This window comes from Hemiscyllium ocellatum, chromosome 21 (assembly GCF_020745735.1).
Source record: "Hemiscyllium ocellatum isolate sHemOce1 chromosome 21, sHemOce1.pat.X.cur, whole genome shotgun sequence".
NCBI lineage: Eukaryota > Metazoa > Chordata > Chondrichthyes > Orectolobiformes > Hemiscylliidae > Hemiscyllium > Hemiscyllium ocellatum.
Window position 1 is genome coordinate 53,489,717 of NC_083421.1, and position 14,084 is coordinate 53,503,800.

Here is a 14,084-nt window from a genome sequence, read left to right on the forward strand (position 1 = left end):
TCTTTCCCTTCTCACCTTAAACTTATGCTCTCTCATTTTGAACAACTCCCCCCACCTAGGAAAAAGACCTTGGCTATTCAGTTTACGGAACATTTCAGAGAACACCTCTGGGACACCCGGACCAACCAACCCAACCGCCCCGTGGCTCAACACTTCAATTCTCTCTCCCACTCCACCAAGGTCATGCAGGTCCTTGGACTCCTCCATTGCCAGACCATAGCAACACGACGGCTGGAAGAAGAGCGCCTCATCTTCCGCCTAGGAACCCTCCAATCACAAGGGATAAACTCAGATTTCTCCAGTTTCCTCATTTCCCCTCCCCCACCTTGTCTCAGTCAAACCCCTCGAACTCAACACCGCCTTCCTAACCTGCAATCTTCTTCCTGACCTTTCCGTCCCCACCCTCACTCAGGCCTATCTCCCTCACCTTGACCTCCTTCCACCTATCGCATTTCCAACGCCCCTCCCCCAAGTCCCTCCTCCCTACCTTTTATCTTAGCCTGCTTGACGCACACTTCTCATTCCTGAAGAAGGGCTCATGCCCGAAACGCGATTCTCCTGCTGCGCTTTTCTAGCAACATATTTTCAGCATCTGTCTTGTTAATTCTATTTCTCTTGAACTTCCATATCTCCATCTGTATTATAATGCAACAGTATTGCAGATGGAATGTGGATTTAATCTTGGAATTCGGAAACAGCTGCTCTCAGTTTTCCACTCATCACTAAAAGGCACTTTGTCAATGAACATCTGTTCTAAGTACAATAACATGGAGAATTTGATTTTCTTCACTTAATGTTATATGCAACAGCTTGAAGCTTTGTCCTGGTTTACAATGAAACATTGCACCCATTTTACACAGGAACTGAATAGGATGTGATGCAGACACCATCTGTATGGAACTGAGATGACATAAATGTGGTTAATTGCAAAATCATGTATACATTCCTATTGAATGAATACTGGTCCTGGAACAGTGCCCCTCTCTGTATAGGAGCTGAAGAGGAAGAAAGATTAGCTATGAGTTTGTTCCTTTGTTTTACAACTACAATGTACTTCAAAAAGTTCAGTAAAGGTACAGCATAGCAGTTCAGTTTTCAATTTGTGGTTCTTCCATGATCTAGTGGACTCTCATGCTGTCGATGGAAGGGATTTTATTTAATCTGTTGGTCAGCATTTGACAGCCAAGGAGATTGTAAATGGAGAGTCAAAAAGCAGAGAGCAGTAATTCTTTTAAGTCCCATAGACGAAAGGAAGCTGACTGACAAATGGCTCCTACTGCAAAATGTAGAAAAAGTAATGAGAATTAATAGATTTAAAATGTTAGTATTTGTATATCACTATGAATAACTAAAATAATTACAGTAATCATAGACTGATGTGTTGTACCTTCCTGTATGACATGCTGTTAATCATGGACAATCTGTTTGAGCCACCTTCTATGCAACTCAGGTAGGAGCAAGTTACTGCAAATGTTGGAATCTATACCAAAAACCAACATTGCTGAAAAGTGCAGCAGGTGAGGCAGCATCCATGGAGAGAAAGCAGGCGAACAATTCAAGTCTAAATGGATCCTCACTTTCCTGAAACTTAGTCTTCAACCTAAAACGTTGTCTGGCTTTTGTTTCTTGTCACCTGACTTTTTGTGGATTTGATTTTTGTAATATGTTTTCAAATGTATATTTGCTGCATAGTGATTCCTAAATAATTGGAACAGTTGTGCAACCTGAAGGAAATAATCTGGCTGGATAATCCAAGGAGCTGACTTTTGGTGGCTGGGTGCCTGTGTTATAACAACAGGATTTTACAGAAACCTTACCGTAAATCACTGGGTGCTGAGGATGTCTGGTGAATGGAGAAATGTTAATGCTACAATTTTTTAAGTGAGCTAAAAAATGGCGTACCAGAGTTTGCTGACCATTGTAAGTAAAGATGTGGAAACCCTGCTTAAATGTGATAAAATCATGAGCATCTGAATGGAAAACTCTAGAGTCAAATATGGGTTTTCAAAGGTAAGGCCTTGTCAGTCTAATTTAGTAGATTTTCTTTGTGTGACAGTGTCTTTATTCAGGTGAGGAAGTTAATGTGTGCTTCCTTTTTATTTTATGGGCTTTGATACCTATCCTGTGTAAAGGCTGATGTCAGAAGTAGGAAATATTTTAGTGGTTTCTGAATTGGTTCACTGGTAGAACTAGTGGTGATACATGGAGTGCCAAAACTCATTAAAACATTCGACAGGAATCTGCTTTGGGATCTCCCACTAATATCTTAATAAATGACTTGGACTGAGGTGTCACCAAAGTTGATAATTAAATTTGCAGATGCTCAAAAACAAATCAAGTTGGTAGGTTCCAATGCTGAAAAGGCTAAGGAACAGGAGGAATTGAATTCACCTGGAAATTTGGCAAACTATCGGATTCAATCTGGAAAAGGAGGAAATGTCACATTCAGATTAAAAGATGCAAAAATAACTAGGGTATTTGTGTCATCCTGTTCCCACCTCAGTTGAAGCAAAATGCTCAGACAGTATGGTTTTAACTCCATCTTTATTCCAGGCTGTGGAGGGAGAGAGAATGTGTACAAAGACATGAGTTTTTGGTCTTCTCTCAAACAGCAGATTTCTGAAGCAATTATATAGTAACTTGCAGAGGGGAGCATTCAGATAAGGCAACATGCATATTGATTGTTACAATTAGGTAGTGTCAATAGTTAAAGATTAAGCCATCTGCTGTTACACAATGCATGTTCTTAACCTTGTTAACTGGCTTTGCATAATGAATACTTTTCATCTTGTTAATCGGCTTTACATACTGAATGCTGCTTCATCTTGTTAAATAGCTTTATGTAATGAATGCTTTTCTACCTTGTTAACTTACCACCTTTGCCTCCAGCACCTCGTTGTTTACTGCAAGTTCTTAACTGATCTAAGAGTAAAAAATGAGGTCTGCAGATGCTGGAGATCACAGCTGCAAATGTGTTGCTGGTCAAAGCACAGCAGGCCAGGCAGCATCTCAGGAATAGAGAATTCGACGTTTCGAGCATCCTGATGAAGGGCTTATGCTCGAAACGTCGAATTCTCTATTCCTGAGATGCTGCCTGGCCTGCTGTGCTTTGACCAGCAACACATTTGCAGCTTAACTGATCTAAGTCATGATAGTTGAACCTTTTGTTTCACAAAACTCAAAACTTAACTCTCTTTCCGTACCTGCTCATACCCTATACACATTCTCACTTGGAAAATGAAAAGTTCCAAATGGCAGTGAATTGAGACTGTTATCAATACGAATTAGGTGGGATTTATTTGAACTAAATTAGTAGGCAATCTTACCACATTAAACATCATTGTAGTGATGGCATTATACAGTTCTGGTTGCCTGTGTCCAGAAAGGATGAAGAGGAGCAGTCCAATAGTTGAAGGGATTGGATTATGATGACTAATTATGTAAGTTGTAGATGAGCATATGTTCAATCGAGAATCTTAAGGGGTGATATTATTGTCTTTCGAATTGTAGTGAGGAAATAATTATTGTTTTTAACCTTATTTAGAATAGGAGAGCAATGGCACACTCCCTGTTTTTGTGAGAGGGCAATTTTAAAATGAATTCAAAACTGTAGAATGCTTTTGCAATGAATGAGTGTTAAACCTGTGGCATATGCATTTTGGAAGCGAATAATACTGTTGATGCATCATGTTATGATACCAGATGATGGTGTTATTTGACAGCTCAGATCCCTGACTGAAATCTGCTGATAAGATCATATTTTGTATTTTATTAAGTTAGTAAAGTGGTCCACAAACTCAATCCTGCTGTGCTGCAGGTTTAATTTTAACAATAAAATAAATTTATTTTACAGAAGACAATAAGATATAAGGACTATTAAGTATAACAATTTTGAATCATACAGTAAAAATATCCAACTATCCCAGTGCCACCAAGTTATAATACTCATATTAAAGAAAATCTGCTTCTGTGTTCCATCTATAGGTTTGACTTAACTGTTCCTTTCAATTCACAGTCTTGAATTTGGTAGCCTCTTTCTTAATGAATCTCTCATACATTCTTGGACTTTCTCAAGACCCTTCTAACCAAATACTTTTAATGTACACCTCATGGAGTAACATCCTTCCACTGAAGTGACCAATTTCCTAATGGTTGTAAACTGTCTTCAGGAGAAACCTCTTCACATTTTGAACATCCACCAGGATCTTTGAGCTGAAAAACAAAAGATTTTTAAGCAGTGGGTCTTTCCCCGAACGAAAGAAAATTCCAGGTGCTTAAAAACAGAGAGCAAACTACTGCTCTTCCGATCTTTGTTCTGTCGACTTTTAAAACTCTCCTAGTATATAAAAAAAATCACCTGAAGGACACCCCCCTCTCATCTTACTTTTAAAATGTTCACTTCAGAAATGCTGATCAATTAATTACTAACACCCCTCATAGCACAGACCACTAGTTCAAAGTCCAAACTCTCAAATATATATTAACATTTATTTTAATTACATACTTTGCATCACATTGGATTCAGATTCCATCAGCTACTGCATAGCATTGAAATTGTCTCTCCAGAGCTTTAACCTGGGCCTCTAAATTACCAGTCCAATGACCTTTTTGCTGTGCTTCTGTCTATCCATGAAGTGTCACATGCTTGGAGTGGACTGATGACTTCGGACATATCACTTAAAACTCTCCATCTATGGGCTTTCCCCTGTTATATTTGGCTCTAATGTTAACAAGAGAGGAATGGTGGCAAAATGACTGTGTATTGGTAATGTTACTGCACTGATAGTCCAGAGGCTCAGGCTAATGCTCTAGGGCATGAATTCAAATCCCTGTCCAGGAGCTGGTGGTATTCAAGTTCAGCTCATATGTCCACAATATAAAGCTTGTCTCTGACCAGCACAACCGCCATCAATTTTAAAATCTCATTTGCTTCGCTCATGTCCTTTTTAGCGTAAGACATCTGCCATCTTTACAAGTTTGGCTTACATGTTACTCTGGAACCCTGGAAATGTGGTTGGCTCGTGACTGCCTGCTGAAATGGCAGATAAATGCCACTCAGTTAAAGGGCAATTGGAGATGGACAACGGATGATGAACTCGATAGTGAAGCCCACATCCCATCAAATTGGGCACAAGTTACTGTGATTAGTCAACAATTCCATTATAGTTCATTAACCAACTCCCAGGATATTTGAAAGATTGGTGCTTTCTTGTCTCGTAATTGCTGTGTGGCTTGAATGTTAGTTTGGATATATTTTTTAAAAATGTTGTATCGCTAACATTTTTCCTACAGTTACAGCCAAAGTCTTAGCTCTGGTTGTCACTGGCTGTTTGCAAGACTTTGAAAGCATTCCAAGGCTGAGTTGCTTCTAAACTTTGTCTTGTCGGCAAATATGGTAGCCAGATTACATGTAAAGAGGTCCATAACTTGTGAAAGAAAGGATCATATTGATGACATTTGTTGAGGAATATGCATTAGTCAGAGCACCAGGAACGCGTACCTGTGCTTCAGGATTGTTTTGCAGATGATTCAGCTTATAGTTGAACCTGCTTTTTTAAATGATGTCACTTCCTAATATGCAGTGTATGCTCAATATTACATGAGTGTCAACCTGGAAAAGGTTTAAATCGTGAAATTCTGTCTTGTGTGAGAACCTTATTTTTGAATAAAATCAAGAACATAATTGGCTATGAAAGTTTTGGATAAAGTTGCCAAGTTTAGTAATCATCACTTTGTTTCCATCAGAAGCTATCAATCTTGCAGTGTATTGCAAGGACTTTGCTGAGTCATATTTCTATCCTCTCCAAAAAATTAACAGCTGCAATTCGTTTTTTTTTGATTAGGTTAGATTCCCTATAGTGTGGAAGCAGGCCCTTCAGCCCAACAAGTCCACACTGACCCTCTGAAGAGTAAATCACCCCCTCTGACTGATGCTGCTAACAACTATGGACAATTTAGCATGACCAATTCACCTGACCTGCACATCTTTGGAATGTGGGAGGAAACCGGAGCACCCGGAAGAAACCCATGCAGACATGGGGAGACCGTGTAAACCCCACATAGACAGCCAGCCAAGGCTGGAATCGAACCTGGGATCCTGGCGCTGTGAGGCACCATGCTGCCCATAATTTTCTAAAAAGAAAAAAAGTCATGTTCATTCTGTTAATAAGGTGCATAGACAAATTAGTAACTACAGCATAACAGCAAATTAATTCCGACAAGAAAATGAATTTGTGAAATGATGACTCGATGGTTCTTTCAGAGCAGCTTGTGCTAGAGCCCATTAGGGAATAAACAGTTCTGGTTTGATGTACAATGAAGCAGACTTGATTTGGGAACTGAAGGTGAAGGAAACCGTCTGGACCAATGATCACTATATGATAGCATTCACCCTACAGCTTGAGAGGGAGAACTAGAATCCGACATAATGGTATTACAATTGAGTAAAAGTAAATATAAAGACATAAGGGAGGAGTTGGTTGGAGGAGGAGCCTAGTAGAGAAGACAGTGGAACAGCAATAGCCAGACTTTCTGGGATAATGTGGAAAGCACAGCTGAAATTCATCCCAAGGACGGAAGAGGTATACTAAAAGGAGAGCGAGGCAACATGGCTGACAGTGATGAAGATTAGGAAGTCTTTAAAAAACAGCGGTGTATAACTGAAAATGCAGTGTGGCAAAGGAGATGAAATATGAGAGTAAACTAGTAATCTAAAAATTTATTTAGCTATTGGAAAGGTAGAAGTGTGCGGACATTGGACCACTGGAAAATGAGGCTGGAGAAGTAGTAATGGGGAATAAAGAAATGGAAGACATCAGCAGCATACCAAACTTCGAGTCAGGGGGCAGATGGGAGTATAATGGCCATCACTAAAGAAGATGATGAGGAAGCTGAAAAATCTGAAGGTGGATCAACCATCCCAGACCAGATGGACTACAACTCAGAATTCTGAAGGAGATTGTAGAGGCGTTGGTGGTGATTGTTCAGAAATCACTAGAGTCAGGGAGGGTCCCAGAGGACTGGAAAATAGTTAATGTAACATTCCTAGTTAAGAAAAGAGAGGCAAGAGCCAGGAAATAATAGTCCAGCTAGACCTCAGTTGTTGGTAAGATTTTAGAGTCCATTATTAAGGATGACATTGCAGAGTACAGAGGAACCTCCATTATCTGAAGGACACAAGCAGGGAATACTTTGTTTGGTTACTCGGATGCCAGATAACATAGTTAGCCATGCATTGGGATCTTGTTCAGATCATCCGAAATTAGATGAATCAAATGCCGGATAATCGAGGTTCCTCTGTACTTAGAAGTGCATGGTAAAACAGGGCTGAGCACAACTTTATCAAGAGGAAGTCATGCCTAACCAGTCGGTTACAGTCCTTTGAGATAAGGAGCAAGTTAGACAAAGGCAAACCAGTGGAAGTGATCTGTATGGATTTCCAAAAGACCGTTGACAAGGTGCCACACAGGACGCTGCTAAATAAGATAAGAGCCTATGCTGTTAGTTGCAAAGTATTAGCATAGCTAAGGATTGGCTAACTGTCAGAAGGTAGAGTATAAGGAGTGAAAGGTCTTTTCAAGGATAGCAACCAGTGACTAGTGAAGTTCTGTCGAGGTCAATTTTGGGACCACAATTATTTACATTGCAAATTAACAATTTGGACAAAGGAACTGAGGGCATTGTTGCTAAGTTTGCAGATGACATAAAAGATTGGTGGAGGGCTAGATAGCATGAAGTGAGAAGGTGATCGAAGGACCTGGATAGGCTGGGGAATGGACAAAGAAGTGGCAGATGGAATGCAATGTGGCAAAGTGAGGCTATGCACTTTGGTATGAAGAATTGAGGTGTAGACTATTTTTCTAAATAGACGAGCTTTGGAAATCTGAAGCAGAAAGGCACTTGGGAGTCCTAGTTAAGGATTCTCTTAGATTAACATGTAGGATGTGGAAGGCAGCCACTGCTCAGAACAGATTCCCCTGTCAGTGCGGTCTCTGCTGGCTGAAGGAGTGGAGGACTTGAGATGTTGGGCTCACCAGAGTTGGGATGCACTGGATGGTTGAATGGTGAGCTGGTAATGCTGGCGCAGTTGGCCATGAGGGTGTCAGTCTGTATCCGGGCCCTGAGGAACAAGGTGCTCAGTCCTGACATGAAATCAAGGCGGCTCAGGTGAGCAATGGACTTCCAGACGGGCTGACCCTTGGCAGTCCAGAACTTGACATCAGTGCCATGGGCGGCATGGTGGCACAGTGGTTAGCACTGCTGCCTCACAGCGCCAGAGACCCGGGTTCAATTCTTGACTCAGGCGACTGACTGTGTGGAGTTTGCACGTTCTCCCCGTGTCGGTGTGGGTTTCCTCCGGGTGCTCCGGTTTCCTCCCACAGTCCAAGGATGTGCGGGTCAGGTGAATTGGCCATGCTAAATTACACCGTAGTGTTAGGTAAGGGGCAAATGTAGGGGTATGGGTGGGTTTCGCTTCGGCGGGTCGGTGTGGACTTGTTGGGCCGAAGGGCCTGTTTCCACACTAAGTAATCTAATCTAATCTGGGGGACTCTCCCCTGTGACGTGGTGCACCACTGTGAGCCGTCTCCATTTCAGACAACTTGGAGCTGTTTCCTGTATGAGCTGCTGCTGCTGCATGTTCTCCACTTCTACATTTTTTACACACTGTTTGGATATACCTTGGTGTACTGTTTTGCCCTCCAGTGACAGAGATATCCTGTGGAGGGCCCTTGACAAAGAGATCCTTCCATTCTCCCTCTGGTTCCGGGTGGTTGAGTCACTTCACTCGGTGCTAGACCATGTGTTGTTTTTGTGGCCTGGAAGAGACTCTTCTACATTAACACAGTGCTCCCGTTTCCAGCACCTGTTTAGTTTTTTGAGGGGGCTGCTCCTTCAGTTTTGGTTGTACTTCAGTCTCATGCTCCAGATCTACAGGTATCTCAATCTGTGGGGAGGGGCAGACCAGTCAAGGGGCTGCTTTATGCATCTGCTCCTGTGCCTGGCCAAGGTGGCCATCAACAGATTCAGTCAGTGGGCCACAGAGGGGCTCATTGTTCCTGGCTGTCTGCCCATCTTTTGCAGTTGTGTCCATATTCTGGTCACCATGGAGAGGGAGCACATGGTGCTAACTGGCAAGATCAAGGCCTCTCAACATCAATAGGCACAGCGGGGGCTGGAGTGCATCATTAGTCTGGATGGCATAATTTTGATTTCGTAAGTTTCTGTTTAGTTTTGTAAGATTCCATTCAACTTTTTCATTTGTGTTTGATTTTGATATGATGCTCCTGTGGGTGCTGCTCATTGTTATTTATTTTTGGACTCGCTGGAAAAAATAGAGGGAGATGTATTGCTTGTTTTAAATCCTTTTGTCCCTCTCCTGGGAGTTTTTGATGGGGGGGACAGTGCCGAGGGGACTTTGTTTGTTTTACTTTGAATTCAAACGAGTGATGGAACCCTTGGTCTGTATTTTAACACCTTGTTGTCCCTGTCCTGGTAGTGGTGTCAGGAGACCCTTACTTTGAGTTTACAGAGTGGGCATCAAGAAGATGGTTCCACTCTTCGGAGAGACTCTGACCTGACCGAGCAACTTCAGAGTGAATTGAAGACCCTTTAGAACTGAGAGGAGAAGACATTCTTTCAGTCAGAGGGTGATTAATCTGTGGAACACAAGACTGCAGAATACTGTGGAGGCCAAATCATTGAGTGTATTTAAGAAATAAATTAGGTTCCTCATTAGTGAGGGGATCATGGGTTATAGGGAGAAGGTAGAAGAATAAGGTTGAGAAACATATCAACCATGATCAATGGTTGGGCAGACTCGTTATGCAGGATGGACTAATTCTGCACCTATGTCTCATAGTCATATCTATTTCTTTCCTCCTTTCTACCTCCACACTTATTCTGCAGGTTGTGAATGAAGGGTGTTTCATCAGTGTTGGAACCTTACCTGGGACTAAATCACCATGATCTCAATCTTTGTGCTGTCTAACTGCTGTGTTGCAAAGTTCCCATTATTGCTGATGACTAAAATAAATCCACCTTGACACAGCTTGCTGATTGGTTTTTCTTCTCTTCTTCCCTACCAATTTTTTTAGTTCACGCGTATATGCAGTTTGTGGAGGATTATTCTGAGCCGCAGCCTCATGTTTTTTACCAGACACCACAGAATGAGCATATTTATGAACAGAGGAACAAACGATTTCAGGAAGTCTATGGATTCAATGACTCTTTCAGCAGCACTGATTCATCTCTTGAGATTCTGCCTCCTCCAGTTCTCCCACCCAAGCAAAGGCAACTGGTAAGTTTGACTTTATTGTTTTGCAAGGAATGCATTAAACCTAGATGTATTAGGGTTTATGTACAAAGCTCGAAAATATCATGTTTGAGGAGGAGATGAAGAGAAGTTGATGAGAAAGAATCACTTCAGTGGGCTAGCTAACATTTTCATATTTTTGACAAACTTGCTTCAAATGTTATTCACTCAATTTTTTGGGTAATTTTATGGTTAATGGTTGGAATGACTATAAACATATACCTGACTAATTTTTAGAAAAAATTTCGAATGGATTTTGTTCTATGCAGTTATTTCTTGCTTGTAATAACTTGGCTTAATGTCTCAAAATAGTTAAGTATTCATGATACTTTGGTTAATTCAATTATCAAACACATTAAATTTGATCAGTAGAGCTGTAACGTTGCATATATTGCAACGGTGTTCACCTTTAAATAGCACATTTTGTGGAAAATAATATTGATGCTATGTACAGTTTTAAGTATGATTAGTTCACTTTTTGTCTGTCATTCAGTCTGAAATTAAACCCTTCCAAGCCTTTGCACAGTTGCTTTTTATTAAAGCTCAGTGTTATGTTTGATTCTGACCACTTGTTTTTTTTTGAGGGTGGAAAAAGTGTGGTTGTCCAAAGGGAAAGTATTTACAGGCAAGAAAGGGAATCAAAATAAAGTTTTGAGTTTTCTTAAGTCAGATAGATGTTGTACTTGAAATTTCAATATATGATTGTGCACGACAGTCTTTGGTGAGTAAGGTCATCAGTTTAGACTAAAATAAAACTAAGAACTGTGGATGCTGGAATCTGAAACACAAATACAACATGCTGGAGAAACCCAGCAGGTCTGGCAGCATCTGATTGTTTTCTACCTACAATGTTTTAAGTCCAGTGACTGTTATTCCAAAGGGAGGATCACTGGACTTGAAACATGAAGTGTTTTCTATCCACAGATGTTGCCAGACCTGCGGAGTTTCTCCAGCAATTTCTGTTTTTGTACGTTTCAGTGTTTATCTTGCCACGTGCTTTTTTTTTATTCATTAATTGGATGAGGGTATCACCAGCTAGGCTAATGTTTATTACCCAACCCTATAGGACATTAGTGAACCAGATGAGTTTTTCTGACAATCAGCTATGGATTTATGGTCGTCATGAAACGCCTAATTCCAGATTTTTATTGTATCCAAATTCTACCATCTGCCATGGCGAGATTCAAACCTGGATCCTTAGAATGTGTCCTGGGTCTCTGGATTAATAGTCCAGCAATAATCCCACTGGGCCATCACTTCCCCCATGCACTAAATAAATTTTAGTGTGCTGATGTGTTCTGGCACAAAATATTTAGCTCCATTTGGTTTAAAGTAATGATTTAAAGTTGGCAAAATTGTCAGAAGATTAACCATTTTGATCTATTAAATTTTGACCGTTCATTCTCATAATTCTGATTTCACCTACTTGTTTTCCTGCCATGTGATATAAAGATGCTGTTGATTTGTCAAATTGATGCTTAGTTTTGTTGTACTTGGTTTTGTGGCATGGTCCAGCCCAACATAATCTACATTATTAAAAAGAGTGTCAAAGAATGCTTGAATTTAAGCTTTCATCAAAATAAATTATTTTCTTTCTTATTACTTGTTAGATGCTCACTGTTTAGAAAGGCCTTCTTTTAATATTATGGAGACAAAATACTGTCATTGCATTTTGTGATAATGCAAATCCCACCTAGTCAGCATAACTGATCATTTCAGTTCATTTAAAATTGTTATGAGCAAAGGATAAATCTGTGTTCTCTCTTTTGCAAGAAAACAACTGATAGAGGTATATGCCATCCACTTGTTCTGAAAGTACATTTGGTTGTACACCAGTCAATACAAACCTGTTCTGTGTAGTTATTTAAACTTGTCTCTATTGGGATCTGTTGCTTTTCTGCATATGTATATCATTGAATTGAAGCCATCTGCAGGTGAACCTAAGATTTTTGATTTGATACTATCAAAGCACTAAAGCATGTTTTTAATGATGAACAAATGCAGGCTTATTGATGCTTATTCAGTTATATGGAGTCATAGCGTGGCAACAGACCCTTCAGCCCAACTCCTTTGTGCTGACCAGGTTTCTCCAAACTAAAATAGCCACATTCGCCCACATTTGGCCCATATTCTTCTAAAGCTTTCCTAATCATTTTTAAAAGTAACTAAATCTTATTTACAGTTTGAGGGGTTGTATTATTGTAAACAAAAACATAGGAACTGCTATATGGAAAATGACCGTGGTTCATCTAGTTCACTGTCTGCCATCCTGGTGCTTTTATATTACCTTAAGATGTGAGAAATGGTCAAGATTCAGACTTGAGTTGATGATTTAAGGTTTGAGATTACAACTTGAGTACTTGATGTTTAAGACAAGTTCTGGATGAGTTCAGATTTGTGTGAAAGCATTTGTTGTTCAGTAATTGAATGGTATTGGTATTTGTCCTTCACTTGTTAGTGCGGCATTGAAAAAGTTACACTTAGGTTCTGAGTGATTGTCTATAAAGTTTCTTGTTGCCTGAAAATATGCCCAAAAGAAACTTTTGAATTCAACATAGTTTGAATAGAATTTGCTGATTGATGGGAAGAGTTTTGTGGAGGATTAGTCTGCAGAGTGTTGCATTTTCTTTGCACCTTCAAACATTAATATTATTGATTTGTGGCAGTTTGTTTTTCAGTTAGAAAGATGCAGCTTTTCTAATTTTAACACTGAGAAATGATATTTACTTATCGCTGAGAGTGGGAATTTTGAGAGACTTGACCTTTTCTCATAATTTGAACTGCATTGATGTCATATTATCTCTTAACCACTTTACATTTAGATGCTGGTTTGTTTATTTGTTTTTAATGGAATGCAAGGGTAAATTGCAAGACCAGGATTTGTTATTCACCCTAATTGCTTGAGATGTTGGTGATGAGCCAGTGTCTTGAAACTTTTCAGCCCATCAGTACAATTGGGGAAAGAACTCCTTAATATTGACTCTGTGAAAATAAAGAAATGTCTTTGTTCCACTTTAGAATAATGTGTGACATGGAGGGAAACTTATAACTGGAGGTATTCCGGTGCATCTGCTACCCGGTCCTTTTAGTTCATACACCTTTGGGAGGTGTTGATTTTTTTGAAAAAACCTTGAGTTACTGCAGTGCATCTGAGATGGTAGATTGGATGCTGATCAAGCAGGCTGTTTTGCTTTGGGTGGTGATAAGCTTCTTGCATGGTTGGACTTGCACACATCCAGGTTAGTGGAGTGTACTCCATCATACTTATGACTTTTTTTTGGTGGGGAGGTGGCAGGGATGGTTTGCAGTCAGAATATGAGTTATAGTGAAGAAGGCATTTGGTATGCTTTCTTTTATTGGTCAGAGTATTGAGTACGGGAGTTGGGACGTCATGTTGAGGCTGTATGCAACATTGGTTAGGCCACTGTTGGAATATTGCATGCAATTCTGGTCTCCTTCCTATTGGAAAGATGTTGTGAGACTTGAAAGGGTTCAGAAAAGATTTACAAGGATGTTGCCAGTGTTGGAGAATTTGAGCTATAGGGAGAGGCTGAACAGGCTGGGGCTGTTTTCCTTGAAGCGTTGGAGGCTGAGGGGTGACCTTATAGAGGTTTACAAATTTATGAGGGACATGGGGTTAGGATAAATAGACAAAGTCTTTTCCCTGGGCTAGGGGAGTCCAGAACTAGAGGGCATAGGTTTAGGGTGAGAGGGGAAAGATATAAAAGAGACCTAAGGGGCAACATTTTCACGCAGAGGGTGATACAAGTAT

General features: G+C 40.3%; 1 protein-coding gene across 1 annotated transcript in view; it reads left to right on the forward strand.

Moving 5' to 3' along the window:
- rapgef1a (Rap guanine nucleotide exchange factor (GEF) 1a) overlaps nt 1-14,084 on the forward strand; it is a 230,935-nt gene that overhangs the window by 153,025 nt on the left and 63,826 nt on the right. Inside the window, exon 10 of the mRNA XM_060841479.1 lies at nt 10,095-10,297. Within this exon, the coding sequence (XP_060697462.1) occupies nt 10,095-10,297 (203 nt within the window). The remainder of the gene's footprint in view (nt 1-10,094; nt 10,298-14,084) is intronic.